This window comes from Neovison vison, unplaced genomic scaffold (genome assembly GCF_020171115.1).
Source record: "Neovison vison isolate M4711 unplaced genomic scaffold, ASM_NN_V1 Scaffold_040, whole genome shotgun sequence".
Lineage (NCBI taxonomy): Eukaryota > Metazoa > Chordata > Mammalia > Carnivora > Mustelidae > Neogale > Neogale vison.
The window spans coordinates 17,642-33,998 of record NW_025334844.1 but is presented as its reverse complement, the minus strand read 5'-3'; the positions used below and the strand labels follow the sequence as shown (position 1 = coordinate 33,998).

General features: G+C 55.3%; 1 protein-coding gene across 1 annotated transcript in view; it reads right to left on the bottom strand.

Moving 5' to 3' along the window:
• Positions 1-4,199: 4,199 nt before the first annotated feature.
• Positions 4,200-16,357, bottom strand: part of LOC122897961 (glycylpeptide N-tetradecanoyltransferase 1) — a 29,793-nt gene continuing 17,635 nt past the window's right edge. The window contains exons 4-12 of the mRNA XM_044236136.1: positions 13,550-13,668; positions 12,683-12,774; positions 11,602-11,718; positions 10,698-10,868; positions 9,797-9,905; positions 7,061-7,231; positions 6,331-6,498; positions 5,175-5,312; positions 4,200-4,556 (exon numbers count right to left, since the gene is read on the bottom strand). Of these exons, the coding sequence (XP_044092071.1) occupies positions 4,536-4,556; positions 5,175-5,312; positions 6,331-6,498; positions 7,061-7,231; positions 9,797-9,905; positions 10,698-10,868; positions 11,602-11,718; positions 12,683-12,774; positions 13,550-13,668 (1,106 nt within the window). The 3' untranslated portion in view covers positions 4,200-4,535. The remainder of the gene's footprint in view (positions 4,557-5,174; positions 5,313-6,330; positions 6,499-7,060; positions 7,232-9,796; positions 9,906-10,697; positions 10,869-11,601; positions 11,719-12,682; positions 12,775-13,549; positions 13,669-16,357) is intronic.

Genomic DNA, 16,357 nt, shown 5'->3' with positions numbered 1-16,357 from the left:
GCCCTGAGGAGCAAAGTGCCACGAGGCGGAGTCCAGTTACGGTGCACACAGAGCAGTTCGGTGCACACAGAGCAGTTCGGGTTATTCTGTCCCCACAGGGCCCGCTCAGGTCAGGGCCTGTGGGGGAGGGTCCTGTGTCGGGAGAACACTAGACCCTGAGCTGAAACCGCCCCCCCCCCATCCTGCTTCTCTTCTCTGGTTTGGTAAAGCACGAGGAAGGATTTCCTGCTGGGGTGAGACCCCAAAGCTGGGAAGTCAGCCTTGGAAGGGCAAGTCTTTGGTGCAGGAAAATGGGTGGGAATGACGGTGGAGGGTGGAGGCAAGGAAGTCACTTTTAACTCCAGAGGTCCCGCCCACAGGGCTGTGTTCTCAGCCCAAATCGAAGGGTGGGGACAAGGCCTGAGCTTTGAGGGGCCGGAGTGATGGGTGGGAACGCACAGGTGATCCTGGGGGGAGGTCCTGTGTCTTCAGGCTGCAGCCCCCGTTCCCTGGAAAGGGGCTCCCCCGGAGGCACCAGCCTTTTTAGGTGGCCTCAAAGCAGCACAGGGTCAGGGACTGGATGAAAAGCTCCAGAGGAAGAGAATGGGGTTAGTGTGTGTGGTGGGGAGATGTGAATTCTAACTGCAGTCACGGGGGCCCTTCCTCAGAGAACTATTCGGTAGGTGTGCAGTAGGTGCACACCTACCGAGTGTAACACTGGTGACCAGCAGTGTTAAAAAGCACCCCAGGGCCTAGAAGGGGAGATAGGCATCTGGATGGGGGCACAGGGCAGTGGCTGACTCCCCCCCACCCCAGAGGGGCCACTGCTGCCCTGCACCATTGGGGTGCTCTGCTCCCAGCTGTGGAAGCCAGGGACTGGCGCCACTGCCAAGGGTCCCTGCTGTTGGCCCAGGGCCCAGCGGTTCTTCTGTGAACCTGGGTCAGTCCCGACTCCTCACCCCAGGATGGGAGAAGTTAGGGGAAAAGAGCCAATTCTGCCCTGAGAGGAGAACCTCGCCCAGGGAAAGTACTCCAAGCTGCCTCCTGGGGATGCTCCCCAGCAGCTTTCCTTGAGGGGCCCTGCCGCCCTCTGAGAGGGTGCTCCAGCCAAGCCAGGTCCCTGGCTGGTTCCACTGCCACCTGCTGACCCGAGGAATTCGAGGGCAGAGAGGTTTGGTTCAGCTGCTTCCTTTATTAGAAACAAGTGAGATGTAACCAGTGGAACTACAATGCATTTGGTACTTCCTCCCCCACCCTGGAAATGGATGCCCCTCCCACAGCCCAGGGACAAGCCCAGACAAAAGCGAAGCTTCCCCCTTCTCTGTTCCCACGTTTGGTCCACCTTGCCTAGAGTCAGTATCTTTGAGCTGAAAGACTGTCCCACACAACCTCCCAGGGGACAGCCTGTTGGTGGGCCTGCCCTCACTCGGCAGCAGGGCAAAACCAAAGCTGACTCGCGTCTCCTCTGGTTCTGGGGCGGGTTGGTCAGGCCACAGGAAGGCTGCCCCCCTGGCTGGGTAGGCACTGGTCAGGGATGTGTTCGTCCCCCACCCCTGGCCTGACAGTTGGGTCCTTACCCTCTCCCAGATGGCAGCTTCAAGAAGCTACCCAGGCATTTGGGCTCTCCTTTCGGTTGGTTAAATGCTGGTCATCTTTGGGCAAAGAATTCAGACCACAGGGACCCCCACACCTGGGCTTCATTGAGCCGGCAAGGAAGGGGGTTAACGGCAGTTAGATGAGAGCTGCAGGCAAGGCCTGAATTTCCCATAAACTGGGTGCTGAGGTGGCTTGGTGTGGGCCAGCCTTCAAAACGGACGTCAGCGTCTTTGAGAGTAGGCACTGGGTGGGGGGGTGAGCCCTACACACACCCCCACCCAGAGCTGAGGCCTCCTTTCTACCCAGCTCTCTCCCCACACGGAGATCAGAGGCCATGGGAATGTGCCAAGGGGTCAAATGTAGTCAATCCAAAGGCAGGAGGTACACGTGTGGAAACATGGAGTCCAACAGCCCAGCGGTGCCAACAAGGAGTACCGGGGGCGGGGGGATGGGGGCCATGCCCGGGAGGCCCTCCAACCACAGCTGCTGGAGTCAGGTCCCAGGTGAAGAGCTTGGAGGCCTCGGGGTCATTCCCTTGTCTGATCCACGCCAGCCACGGCTCCACCATCATGTGGGGCTCCTTGTGGGGAGGCCCTGAACCCCAAGCAATGGTTCTCTCTGCGCTCCCTGACCTGAAGTCCTGGCAAGGGTGGAGTGAAGAACCTGGGAAGTGTTTGGACAAAAAGGAGACTAAGCAGGCATCAAGCTGACTCCTGTGGGCCTGGGCGACAGTGCCGAGGGCTGGACGAGGTCCCTACCGTGACATGACAGCAGAGTCCGGGGAGCAGGCCACATGGTCTTGGAGGGAGTCACGGGCGCCTTTCCAGGAGATGCTTCTTCTAGAGCAGGCTCAGACTCCATCTGTGACCTGGTCAACCGAGGCAAAGCTCACTCCGGTGCAGCCCCAATCTCAGCAGCAGCTTGGCCCAGGCCCAGGGCCAGAGCTGACCGAGCCTACGACAGGAAGCCTTTCCAAGTTCCAGGTCTCGCCCAAGGAAGGAGAGAGTCCGGCACTTCGTTCTTTGATATCCTCAGATGCATGCACAGGGTAAGCTGCTCTGGGAATTTGGGGCGCGGGGTGTCCGATGTCAGCCAAGGCTGTAAAGGCAAGCCCTGTCTCTCCGGCTCCTCCCGTCTGTGGAATGCAGTGCACATCTTGCTAAGAACAGCAGCTTCTTTGGTCTGGGTATCTTGGAGTCAAGGAGTCAAAAGTCAGCTGGGATCGCTGGTGCATGCAGTCTGCAGCGTGGGGAAGAAGGGACGCCCCTAGCGGCCGCTGATGATAATGCAGGACAATGGGGCTGCAGGCTCCAGCAGCAGTCTCTACAGAGTCCGGCCCAAGCACTTTGCTCCAGCTCTGGGGACTCTGCACAAGTAGCCTCTGGCCAACCCGAAGCCCAAAACTCCGCTCTGTCAGCCTGCAGAGCAGGGCTTCAGTTAGTGGGAACTGGCTAAACCTGGCCGCCTGGCCAAAGCTTCCTCCCCTCTGCACGTAGGTGAAGGCAGCCAGGAAACCGGCTCACGCGCACGCCCCACTCTCCTCCCGTTTACCTTCTCCTCAAGCAAAGATCCATACAAGCTTGCATGGGGCTTTCTGGCAATTCCAAGACCTGATCCTCCCAAGGCCTACACGGACAGCCACGTGATCTGAGGCTCCGTCACTTCTGGGGAGACTGGCAGCATCAATAACCATCACCATCACCACAAAAATCCACAAAACCTCATTAGCGAAAATCAGATTCAAACCACAGCAACACGCCATCATTTCTGTCGTCAAATCCAGACCAGTGTCTGGCCACAGCTCCCTGCTACCACTCGCAGGCTGCGCGTCTTGGAAAGAAGCACAAGAGAGAGCCAATGGATCGGAAGGCACAGGCCAGGGGCTGGCGGCTGAAGGGGTCTGGATGTCGTCCCCACGCCCTCCTTGGCCAGCCACCCCAGGGCTATCTGGGTGCCAGCTCTTTGCCCTCTCTAGGACGAGCTCAGCAGGGATTGCACTGGTCCGGTTCTCCACAAGGTCCCAGATGTTACAAGGAGGTCAAAGGTCTCCTTCAAACTACCAGTCACCCCAGGCAGTGGAAAAACAATGTTGCGAGGGACTCATCCCTGTAAGGTTGGCAATAACAGCAGGCTAAAGAGCCGCTTAAAATCAGCTGGCAGGATGACTTCCCACAAGGAGCAGGGCGAGGATGGGCGTTCATAAATGAGCTCTGCTTCCGCAGACAGTCCCTGCTGCCCAGTGACAGGATGTGGAAAAGGCCCGGCCTCTATGGAACGGCCGGAGTCGGGTCCCACCCAGGACGCCACCTGCGGTTCTGCGAGCTCTGAGCCCGCCCCAGGCTCCGCACCGTCCCTCCACCTTTCCCTGCCTTCTCAAAGTCAGTCATTTCGGCCCATCCAGAAGGGGGACTGGAGAAGATTCCCCACATCCTCTTTCTCCTGCTCCCCCAAGAAAAGCCAATGCCTGCTTTCAGAACAAAACAATTCACTGTACCAACATGTGTTTGTCTGCCACTGTCCTTGGATTCTAAATCTGATGAATGATCTGGATTCAGTTTTCATTAGAGACCGAACATCCTTGTACATTTGGAACGTGAAAGATATTTAAAATATTTATATATATATAATATATATATATATACTTTTATTATTCACCCGTTAACTCCATAATATGCCAATCACGAGCTAGTTTTCAGCAGTTACATTCCCTTGATCACGGCTGCAGAAGGATGTGATTAATTGGAAAACAGGGAGACCAGAGTCACGGCCAGAGGTGACATCGCGCAGCCTACGCCATTGCAATACAATTGTCAAGTTCAGCGGCGGTTTGGTAAAGCCGGTTCAGTTCTGTCCCCTGTGCCAGGGATTCTCACGTTTGTGAAAAGGACCAACAAGTGGTGGGGTTCCATTTCCTGGTTTGACTTCTCAGTGGCTTTATCCAGAATCTCACTGGCAACCGATTACTGTAACACCAGCCCAACCTAGGAGAGCCAACGGGGAGAGGCAGAGTTGAGCTGACAGTTGTCCCAAGTCTGTCCCCTTCCCTTCTCCCTCCACACCCCACTTCAGAAGTCCCAAAGGACGGAGTACCCTCGGTGCCACTGGGCTGTGTGAGCAGGCTCACGGGGAGCCTGGACCTTTCGCTCAACCCCCATGAGGGGCTTCCCACATCCCTCAGATCCTTTGAGGAAAGCAACCGCCAGTCCCAAGGCCTCTGTCCAGCTCATCGGTCACTGATTTTGTAAATGCTGATGACTCCACAGGGAACTGCTGAGGGTGACGCCGGGATGAGGGCAGAAGCCCAGAAGAGGAAACCCCTCAGATCCTTAGACTAGAACGTTCCTGGCTAAGTGCGGGCGGCAGTCCCCTGAGGTGGTCCCCAGTGCGCGGCTGAGGCGGCTCACCTCATGGGGGAGAGAAGCTGGAGACAAGCTTCTTGGTTTTGTGTGGCTCTGGGGCCTGTCTCCTTTGCCACCCTCACACCAGCTGCTGAAGGGGAATGTGGGCCCTGCCGATGCTGGGGCTCAGACCCGTGGCCCCGTCTCTGCTGGCGACATGAACCCCCTGAGCCCAGCTGCACTGCTGGGCCCAGACGTTACCTTCTCCGCTCCCATGCTGGGGCATTTCCAATTGTAAAGGTAATACTGCAGGTTGCCGTCCCCTATGCCGAACTTGAGCTTCTCCAGGAAGGTTTTGTTCTCCATAAGATCCAGTGCATTGAACACGTCGAACCCTTTCTGCGGGGCAGCAGGAAAAAACAGGAACGGGTGAAGAGAGAGAGAAGCTGCCTTGCCTTCCTGTCCGTTTCTACCACATACATCCCAGCTGTGCGGCGAGGCGCCCGGGAGAACCATCTCCCTTCGGAAGCCCCAGCTGCATCCGTGCTCGAGCCGAACTCTGCCAGCGCCTGCTCTCCAGGCTGGTTCTCGGGACTCTCAGAGCAGCACACCACCGGGCCCCGAGTGGCCACCAAGTGCATCCTTGTGTCCTCGGCGCCCCAGTCACTGCTCCTGTGGTTCCGTGTTAGGCCTCCCCAAAACACTGGGCACCGGCACAGTCTTCTCTGGAGACCAAGCCCCAAAGCGCGTCCTCTGAGAAGCTGGCTGCTATCAGCAGCTCAGCATCTGTGCTGCCCCTTAACTCCCTGACACCCCAACTACTAGGCCTTCACTGTGTCCCCTGGGCTTATGGCAGCTGCCACGCTGCTCTGAGACCGTGACAAAGACACTTCCTAAATCTCACCCAGTTGACCAGAAGGTCTTGCAGGGCACAGGCTGGACGGGCCACCATCCGGCCGGCCCATGTGGACTGGCCTCAGTTCAGGTAGGACCCACGAAGAAGGGCTGACGCTGACCTCTTCGGGGGTCAAAGCAGCCCGGGCCCCACCCCCGCCACACGCTACTGTCAGCCGCTCCCGTGACTCACCATGACAGAGACCCAGCTCCCCCTCCCAGGCTGGGGAAGTTGTGAGAACCCCTCTCCTCCCGGAGCAGGCCTGGCTACTCAGGCTCCTTGGCTGCGCCTCCCATGAGAACGAAACTCACTGAAATAAATCAGGAGTTCAATGCCTTCGCTTCCCGTGGACATTCCTCGCTCCCTCCTAGCGTGGACCTGCTGGCTGAGAAGTGCTGGGCCCCTTCCTACGAGGAGCGGGAGGCCAAGCAGGGCCGGAAGCCCCGGCCTACAGGCAGCTGTGCCCACCACAGCTCCCACTGTCCCGTCCCCACGCGTCTCCGGGCCCTCCGGTCTCCTCACCATTTTGGCGAGAACAAGAGCGTCGCTCATGAGGTCTAGAAGAGGGGTCTGGGTGTGGACGTTGTAGAAAGAATAAGCAGCCTTTAGACTCTTGTGGGTTGGATGGTTCATGATGGTGGAGGGAAGCGTATAAAAGCTGAGGAAGTCTGTCACCTCACCATTTGCGTTCTGAAGGGAAAACAACATAAGGAGGCAATGTCACACAGGCCTGGGGACGCTGCCGCCGGGAAGAGCTTCCTACGGCTCTCACACCACCCTCAGCAGCTCTGCCCCCCGAGATGACTAGGTGCACACCGAAACAGGGGGCACAGGCAGGAGGGAACACACTGACCAAGGGCACCTGGGGACAGAGCCAGGACGAGAATCCAGGGCAGACTGCGGGCTGCCCCTGCAGAGCGCTCCCTGTGGCCCACATCCCCGCTGACCCTGGTGGGCACCACCATAAGCACAGCAGGTGGGTCTCCAAGGCTTACCGAGGAAGAGGGGCCTTCTACTCCGTCACCCTCACGGGGACTGGGGGTGGGGGAGGGGCAAGAAGGGCTCACGCCAAGTCCAGAGGGGATACTGTTAGCAAGTACAAGCTATGGCTTCCTCTCTGCAGGGAGGACCGAGACAGGAGGCTCAAGGAAGTCTAGGAGGCCAGCGCTGGCATCCATCAGTCGGGATTCCGGTCTCCGAGTCGCTGGAGGAAAATGCCTCTCAGGGGCCCAGGACTCCCCTCCCCGCTCACCTCCACCACGAAAGTGTCGATGATGTTCTCCTGGGGGTAGAACCAGTGCTCCACCTCCTCCTGGCTCATGACTGGTGTGAGGTGAAACTGCTTCAGGTACCTGGTGAGGAGCTGGTGTACTACTGGAATGTCCTTTTTTTCCATTGGTCGCAGTCCAGCTGTCTTGGGCGTCTAGAAGGCAGACAGACGGGACAGTATCAGGTATGCTGAACGTGAGCCTCTGGACTCCCCGTCAAGTTCTGAAGGCACTGGAACCTTCAGACTGTCTCCCTTCCTACCCCGACCCTGGAGGCATCCACCCAGGCCGTCAAGAGAGAACCCTCAGTTAACCCCTGGCAGGGGCCTCTCACAGCCCCCACACGCTCAGGTGCGAGTCCTGCCTTGTCAGGATCTTCAGGCCTCTCCCTCCTAGTGAAGGTCACCCTCTCTGGCTGAGTCTATTGCTTCCATCTCTCATCCACATGGCCCAGGCCACTTTCCGAAGAAAACACAACCCATCCCGCCCCTCCCTTGCTCTGAACTCCCTAATACAGAGCAGGAGACCTTCCACCCTCTGGACCAGTTGGCAGCTCTGACTGTCCTTCCTGTCCCTCTAGCCCCGTGGTCTCAAAGGGGCTGATTCTGAATATAGGACAATATTCTGAGATATCTTCGGTTGTCAAAACTAGAAAGGGGTGCTACCGACACCTAGCGGAGAGAAGCCAGGGAAACTACCAAACACCTTATAACGTACAAGACGGTCCCCACAACACAATTACCCAGCCCCAAATGTCAATGGTGCCACGAGGGAGCAAAACCCTCATGGATGTGCTGGGGTGGGCACAGGCCCGGGCTACTCATCCACCTAGCAAAGCCCTTCTCGGCTCCTCTTCTCCAAACCCTCGCCACCTTGTCCCACTGCGCTGCAGCTGATCTGTCTATGCTGGTGTCTCTCCACTGGACTAGAGCACTTCACAGACCAGCTCCTTGCCTAGGCATGCTGGAACCCCTGGGCCCAGCAGAGTTGACACCCCGGGCCCACTTTGTCTGTCTGCTTGGACCCTGCCACACCAGTCTGCTTCCAGCTGGGCCTGCTGCAAGTTAAATTCTGAAGAAAAGCACCAAACTCCTGGGACTTCATCTTAAATCAGGATCCCACCCCACAGCTGCTTTTTCTTAAGGCAGGCTTCCGTGGAATGAACCCATGTGATGTTCTGGAGTAAATACTGGGTCTCACAGAACATCCCCAAAGACTCAGGACACAAGACAGGGTCAGCCAAATCTGGAAGCAGGGTGGGGTTACAGTTTATACAGCTCGGTTACCGTGTGATTCAACTGCTTCTCTGTAGAAACTGCTTTTTTTTTTAAAGATTTCATTTGTTTATTTTACTGATAGAGATCACAAGTGGGCAGAGAGGCAGACAGAGAGAGAGATGGAAGCAGGCTCCCTGCAGAACAGAGAGCCCGATGTGGGGCTTGATCCCAGGACCCTCAGATCGTGACCTGAGCCCCAAAGGCTGAGGCTTTAATCCACTGAGCCACCCAGGCGCCCCTAGAAACTGCTTTCAAAGAGCTGTTCCAGGACCTCAGCCACCCAAATTCCTCACTAATCCTGGTATCTCCGGGGAACACTTACTGACCTCATTTCTACATGGCAGCTCCCACAAGGACACCTCAAATTCTGTACTGAAAGGGCTCTCACCCACGGGCGGGGAGATACAGAGACAGTCTTCTGGCTACGACACTACTTTAAGAATGCCCTCTGCCTGCCTGGAACTCAGGATAAATCTGTCCTCACAACAGGAGGAGAAGACACCCATCATAGCCCCCCGAATCTGTTTTCTGGGGCGGCATCTAACTGGTCAATTGAAGGAGTAGGCAGCCTGGAGTGAGCTGGTTTTCTGTTCTGGGTCTCAGTTTACCTAATTTTCCAATGGAAGAAATGCCACTGCTCATTCTCTGCTTGTGCCTGGTTTTGGGCAGTCTCTCAAATCAGGACACGGCTGACCCGGACTCGGTGCTGGACCAGCCTGATCCCAGGGTGATTAAGCCAGCCTGATAGCCGACAAAGGCAGGCAGGGAGCCCCCTGATCGGTGGGCACCCAAAAACCATGCTGACCCTGGAAGCTCTGCAGGAGGACAAGCGACTTTGAGGTCATCAGGCTCCCAAAACCAGGCACAAGCAGAGAATGAGCAGTGGCATTTCTTCCATTGGAAAATTAGGTAAACTGAGACCCAGAACAGAAAACCAGCTCACTCCAGGCTGCCTACTCCTTCAATTGGCCAGACCTGGACTGGGGGGACTGGGATTAGAAATCTGGGCAACCCTCCCAGGCTTGGGTCACCCCTTCTTCCCCTCAGTGACAGAGGCTGGAAAGACACTCTAGCTTATTTACACAGGCCCTGGGCGGCGCTGCGGTTCAGTGAACAGGTTTTTCCTTCTATTTATGCCTCGCTCGGGCTCCAGTCACAAAGAATAGGTGTTCTCTGAGCTCATCAACAGCTGACACGGTAGCTAGCCCAAGTGCAGACACAGGAGAACTGAGAAAGCCAAACTAAAATAAAATCTTTGCTATAGACAGCAGAGACAACAGGGACAGAAAGTTGAGGAATTAGGAAACTCTGAGTTGGGTCACTTTTCTGATAGTCCCCCATTCCCACGGCCCCACCAAAGCCTTGCTGCGTTCCTACTGAGGGCCGGGCTCTCAGCCTCTCCCGCTTCCCCACCCCCAACCACCGTCCCGGAGCACCACTGGCCTCTGGCAGTCGGTAGAGCTTCATGGTACGCTGCATGGTCATATTTCTGCTCAGGTGGGAGAACTTCACTTCAATCAGCTTCCGTGGGTTTAGGGACCGATGCCAGTACCTGTGGGGGACACCAATATCCTATCCTTAGAGAATTCTGGCAAGTCCCCCAGAGAGCGAGGCCATGGTACTCTCCAGATGGCCAGCAGGTGGCGTGAGAGACACATCAGGCCCCAAGAGCGCCCAGGGCCAGCGCTGGGCTCTCCAACAAGCCCCCAGTAAATTCACAGCTGCCACAGCTCTCCCTGAATTTTCTGTCTACTTTTCTTGCTCCAATTCCAAAAGCCAAGTCCATCTCAGTTCTCAGAATGTGCATCCTCCTCCTCCCTCCTCTACTGCATTTGCCTGGTGTTTCAATTCTGAAGTTCTTGAAGCAGAGACTGTTCAATTGCTTAAAACAACTTTCTGGGGCAGAGGCTGTCCTTGGGTCCTGCTGGGATCAGACATGCTCTCTTTGGCCCACAGAATATTCAAAACAAAATGAAGCCAACCACTTAAAACTCCTGGACATTTACTATCAAAACCCAGATTTGGGCTGATCCGTAAAAACTACAAAACCCCAACAGAATGACCCCCACTTCCAAAAGGCGGGAATCAGCAGGACTGGAGAATGGTGAACCCCTCTGGTCAGGGCACCCACTCTCCAGTCTGTTCCTACAAACTCCCCCTTCACTCTTCTGTGCCCTGCACCTGGCTCCGGTGGGCAGACACCAACCCCCTTATCAGACAGGAGAGAAGCAGGATGCTCCTGGGCCAGACCAACTGAGGGCCAGAGCCACGTCTCAGAGATGCAAGCTCCTCAGCGAGAGTGGGCACAGCCAAGATCGGGGAGTGCCTGGCGGGAGACCTTTACCTGCAGGTGCCAACAGGCTTTGGTAATACCACCCCGGCAGTGTAAACAGCTTGGAAAATGCCCTCGAGGTGAACCCGCCGGGTTATCTCCCGGATCAGGACTGGAGCCACCCTCTTGGAGCGCAGCTTCTTGTGGACACACAGGAAATTGATCTCCACCATCTTCTTCTCTCTGGAGAGAAAGGAAACCCCCCCAGGGACCAGCTTTTAATGAGGAAGGTGATCCCTTCAAGATCCGGGAGCCAGCACAACGGCTCCCGCTGCCCCCCTGCTCTGCACCACCAAGCAAGGAAGCCACTCCTTTCAACCAGACCCCACTGTCAGAGGGAGGTGGGACTCAAGCCAACTTCTTTATTTGGAGGCAACACCAGGACCTGCTTGGTGAAACCCCACGAGCAGGATGCAGAAGTCCCCCCTATAGCTGGCAGGGTACCTCAGAGTTAAGTCAAGGGCAAGCTTGGAATGTCAAGGGTTCTGACACCCACAGGAATCTCGATCTTGAAGCCCAGAGGACTGTGGTGGTTGGTTCTGATGTTTCCAGGGAAAATGGAGAGCAGAGCTCAGCGCCCCCACAATTGGATGTTGAGTCACACTGGCTGGGGCCCACTTCTGAAGTCGCTAAAGGGCGCCAACGTGTGACAGGCGTTATAAGTGCAAACACAGGTCCCGTGCAGATAGCTCCCGGGACCTCACCATGGACCCCATCCAGCCCAGATCACCAACAAGAGAACCAGCAGCAACTCAGTGCAACAGACAGACAGTTCCTGTTATGAATTTCTATTCCCAGGACCTGAGTTCCTTCCCTTCACCCTTTCTTTCGTGGAAGGTATGCATATCTTTACTACCCCGCTCCCAGACCAAGCAGGATGGCAGCAACGTGGGGGGCGGTTGGCGCTGGTGCTTACGTGTCATAGATGTGGATGTTTGCTGGAATGGCACTGATGAACCCAACCAGTTTCCGACTTGAGACCACTCGAACCCCGCAGTGCCACTGGGGGAGCCAGCCAGGCGGCCGGAGAGCCCTAGAAGAGAGACAGAGGCTGTGGCCACAGGAGACCAGTGTGCTGGGCAGATGGTTTGCGCTCCACAGATGAGTCCATTCTCACCTCCTACTCTACCTCTCTGGGGTTAACAGCTAATTCTCTCTAGGGCCAAGCCCTCCTGGACACACATGGGCCCCTTCCTGTGGCTCAGCCCACCTGGCCCACTCACCCACCCAATCCAAGGCTGCCATACTGAGGACTTTGCACCCCATCGAATTTCTTTGTGCTCGCTCACTTTGCTCGCTTAAGCCAGATGACCGGCTCAGAGCTGGAGAGTCCCATGGTTGTGAGTCGATCACGGAGGCCCCTGAGCTCTGATTTTCACCTGCCCTCCAGGCACCATCACCCCCTCTTTCTGCCTGCCCAGTGCTCCCTTTCAGGCAGTCCCTTTCCAGTCCAGCAGGGCCATTTTCAGATAATCAAGCATGCTTAGGAACTGGAGAGAAAATGACTTTTTTTAAAAAAGACTTTTATCTATTTATTTATTTGAGAGAGAGATCACAAGTAGGCAGAGAGGCAGGCAGAGAGAGAGGAGGAAGCAGGCTCCCTGTGGAGCAAAAAGCCTGATGCAGGGCTCGATCCCAGAGCCCTGGAATCACGACCTGAGCCAAAGGCAGAGGCTTTTAACCCACTGAGCCACCCAGGCACTCCCTCTTTTTTCTTTTGAAATCTCATTCCTCCTTCCCTTCTTACACCAAGTCACCATATAACACTCTTCTTCTGGGAACCAAATGCCACCAAATCCTCCCTCATCCAGTCATTCTGCCTTAAATAAGGTTTCGATACCTAGCTCCACCAGAAACAACTTTCCTTCAGATGTGGGAACTCAAAATGGACACCCTCATTTGCCATTCAGAGGCTGGTTCTTAACAGGGAAAGTAGGCCCGCTGTGGGGTCCTGCCCCACACCCCGCCCGAGCCGCCAAGAAGGCCCCATGGCTCACCACAACAGAAAGTCCGGGGAGTAGTCAAATCGGAACATATTGTCGTCGTCTTCTACATAGTTCTCATTCAGGAGGCCATAAAGCTCTTTCAGCTGCGGAGAGACAAGTGGCACCTCAGAGCCACCCTGCCATTGTGGGGGGCTGTGGGAGGGGGGAGGCAACCCGAACTCCCTGGGGCTCTAAGCTTTCCAGAAGGACAAGGCAAACTACAAAAAACCAGGTTTCATCTCATAAATCTGTTTTGCTCCTGGCATGGCAGGAACTCTTTTGGAACAAGCACCCAAGCTGAACTAGGGAACCGAGCCCCTGAGAGCCAGAGTGGCAGACTTTAGTACATATGGCGACAGAGTAAGAATGGCACCCCGCTACCCAGCCACTCCGTCGTAAGATGGAGAATGAACACACAGATGAACCAGACAACAACTGCACGCCAGAAAGGTCGCGCCTTGGGGAGCTACACAGCTTAACGCTCCATCCGCCTGAGAAACCAGAGACTATTTAATGCGGCATCTTGGGGGCGGGTGCCCGGCTGGTGGAGCCGGCGACTCTTGGGCTTGGGTTTGCGAGTCTGAGCCCCACACTGGGTGTAGAGATTACTTAAAAAATAAAATCCTAAAAAAAAAAAAATATGGCGTCTTGGGCAGGCCTCAGAGGCAACAGATGGGGGCCAATGTGGGGTGTGTACGTGTGTGTGCAGGTGTGTGCACACACATGCAGGTACACATGCGAGTGTTTGCTCCAACCTGCTTGGATCGGCTCTCAAGAAAGTCCCTGAGGAAGGCCTGAGGAGCAGCTGTCTCCACATGACAGCAGGGCTCACTGAAAATGGCGCCCAATCCACAGAGCAGCCTGCCCAGGCCTACTCACCACACCACGGTCCCCCAGGTCCAGGGCATCCCAGGTGAAGCCCTGGGGCAGGGTGTAGGGCTCCTGGCGGATGTTGTCTTTGTCAGGCTCCACGGGCCCATGGGTGTTCACCACTTCTCCTGGAAGAAGAGCACAGCTGTGAGCCTCACCCTGCCTTGGGGTCGGGGGTGGGGAACTCAGCTCAAACATCAACCCCAGCAAATTCCTCCTGTCCCTAGGAGCCCTCCATCTAGAAGAACACTTTGTGCTTGGCAATTGCAGACCGTCTCTCCAGCTACCCTTAGTCCCCAACGGAGAGCCAACTCGTAGCAAAGCCTCAGAACAATCACTGAGATCCAAGGTGGTTGGTTTTTTTGGAAATTCTTTTACATCTCCCTTTGGTTACTAAATGGCAAACATTTATCTTGACTCATTTGGCTTCCTGCCTTCCGGCTGGTATAAAAAGGACCATCATGGTCCTGGCCCAGGCCCATCAACCTGGATGGATTTATAAGGAGTTGCAACAAGGCTGCTTTTGTGTCAACAGCAACAACAATGTACGGGGCCCACTGCTGAACCAGACGATGGCAGCGAGGCGCCAGGCTCAATCTCGGCCCTGCCAGCCTTGGCCTTCAGCAATGTGGGCCAGTTAACTGCTGCTGCCAGCTTGGGCCCTGTGTTTACAGAGCCCTACAAGTGTCTTTAGGCTGAATCACTGAATCTACACAATGCTGCCGGGAAGTTACTCTCTGCCTCGCCCCCGCCCTGGATGCCGCCCTTCCTCTGTGCAGTGTGGGGACAGTGCTGGGGGCGGGGAGGGGTGGGCTCAGATGATACAGCTCTGATGCCCACGGATGAGATACACCTGAACAAACTTGACCACTTATTTTTGGCCCTTGGAATGATTTGGTTTCCACATTCAGAGCTCATTCATATTCACACTTGGAAGAATGCAATGTTTAGTACATTCTGAAAACGGAATCTTCAAAAGGGACCAACTCAGGACACTGCTTGCTCCCAGCATCCGGCTCTGTACACACTCGGCACTCAATTCAGGCTTTCACTGACTTGCAGAGCCCTGGCCCAAATATGTCATTCCAACGTGCTGAAGGCAGCAGTAACGGACCCGTGGGGCAGGTGTAATAGGAGAGACCACCTCAGGCTGTGAGGTGAGGACAAGGCCATTAGGACTGACCGTCTCACTCTCCCTCACTCAGCACATGTACCGAGCACCGACCCATGTCAGACACTGGGCACAAGTGCACAGCAGGGAAAAGATAAGGTCCCGGTCCCCACAAGATGGACCACCTTCTGGGGAAGTATTTAGTAAGTCATTACCAATGTGTTAGGGGTCACAAACTGGAAAGTGCAGGCAAGGAAGCAACCGGCCACTTCCTATTTACCATCTGGCTTCCTGGGAGATTTGCTTGGGAAAGAGGTTATATTTTTCTTCCCTAGTTTAGAAACTGGCCTTTTGATTTATTCATAAAATAGCCCTAATGAATTAATTTAACACAAGTCAATCTACTTCCAGTCCACTGCCATGTGAAATGTTTGGGGCTCACAAAGCCGAGAGGACTACCTCCTCGGCAGGTCCCACGGGCCTCTCTGCCAGTCCTGTGGAGGTGTTGGTTGGTCCCTGCCGTGTACTGAATTTATGCCTTTTTTCAAAATACATTTAACTTCAGAACCTCTTTCTTATTTTTTCCTAAAATGATTTCCATGGACAAGATATCCGTAGTCTTCCCCACTGTACTACAATCATCGCAAGGTCAAATCTTTTCCCCTAGGCTGGTTCCTAGGGCCTGCGTACAACGAACATTTCCATTCACTCCTTCACCCCGTGTTCATGGAATCCCAGGGCACAGCAGGCACCTCCCCCACAGCAGGATGAGGGTCCCTGACCATGATAAGCCAGCTTTCCTAGGTCATCTCAAGGCTCTTTGGTATCTGCAAGACACAGCTGACAAGGTAGAGCGCCAGGACTCTGGGGTGCCAACGGAGCTGAGGTGCAACCCTAGGCTCCTGCACTGTCCTGCCAGCAGCTGCCACCTGCTCGGGGTTTCCACCTTCTCGGGGCTCTCGCGCGCCTCCTGGTAGGCAGGGGTGGGAAACTGCCAGAGAATGGTCAGGATACATACAGCCAACGGTCACTAGGCCACCCGGACCCAGTAACCAAGTAAGGATGCTGGGAACTTTAAAAAGAAAACTTTGTACTTTCAGAGGGTTCCTTTCTGTACATTCTCCCCCCAAAATTCTGCCTTTCAACATCAAAGATCCAAAACCATGCACCACAGCAACCATGAGTGACTTGGAAGCAAAGAACATGAGATTTGGGAGACTGGAAACCAAACGGACAGGGCAAGGAAGAGGCTGAGAGTGGGGAGGCTTCTCTCTCACAGCCCAAACCACGTACAAGTCTGAGTTCTCCCTTGGGTAGTTACTTGTACAAACGAGTCTAAGAATGGCGAAATTCCAATCCACAAAGGGGATTCAAAGTTTATTTGAGAACAGAACTGCGTGTGCATTTGGGAACACAGAACCGTCACGGTCACACAGCCTAAAACAGCTACTGTTCAAAGGCTCCTCCATGGCGAATTTAGGACTGTAAACTACAAAATCCCAGTTAGCGGTGTGCAACCTAATCACACCTCTCCTGACAAGGTGAGCAGTAAACAGTACACTTGAAAGGCTTCTCGACCACTGGTGGGGAAGATCACGGCAAGAAGCTGTAAGACACACTACCCCGAGGAAAACTAGGCTGGCACCTCAGCCACGTGGGCCAACCGAAGCTTCTGATGTGGTACTCCCTGCGGAACGCCTCACGAG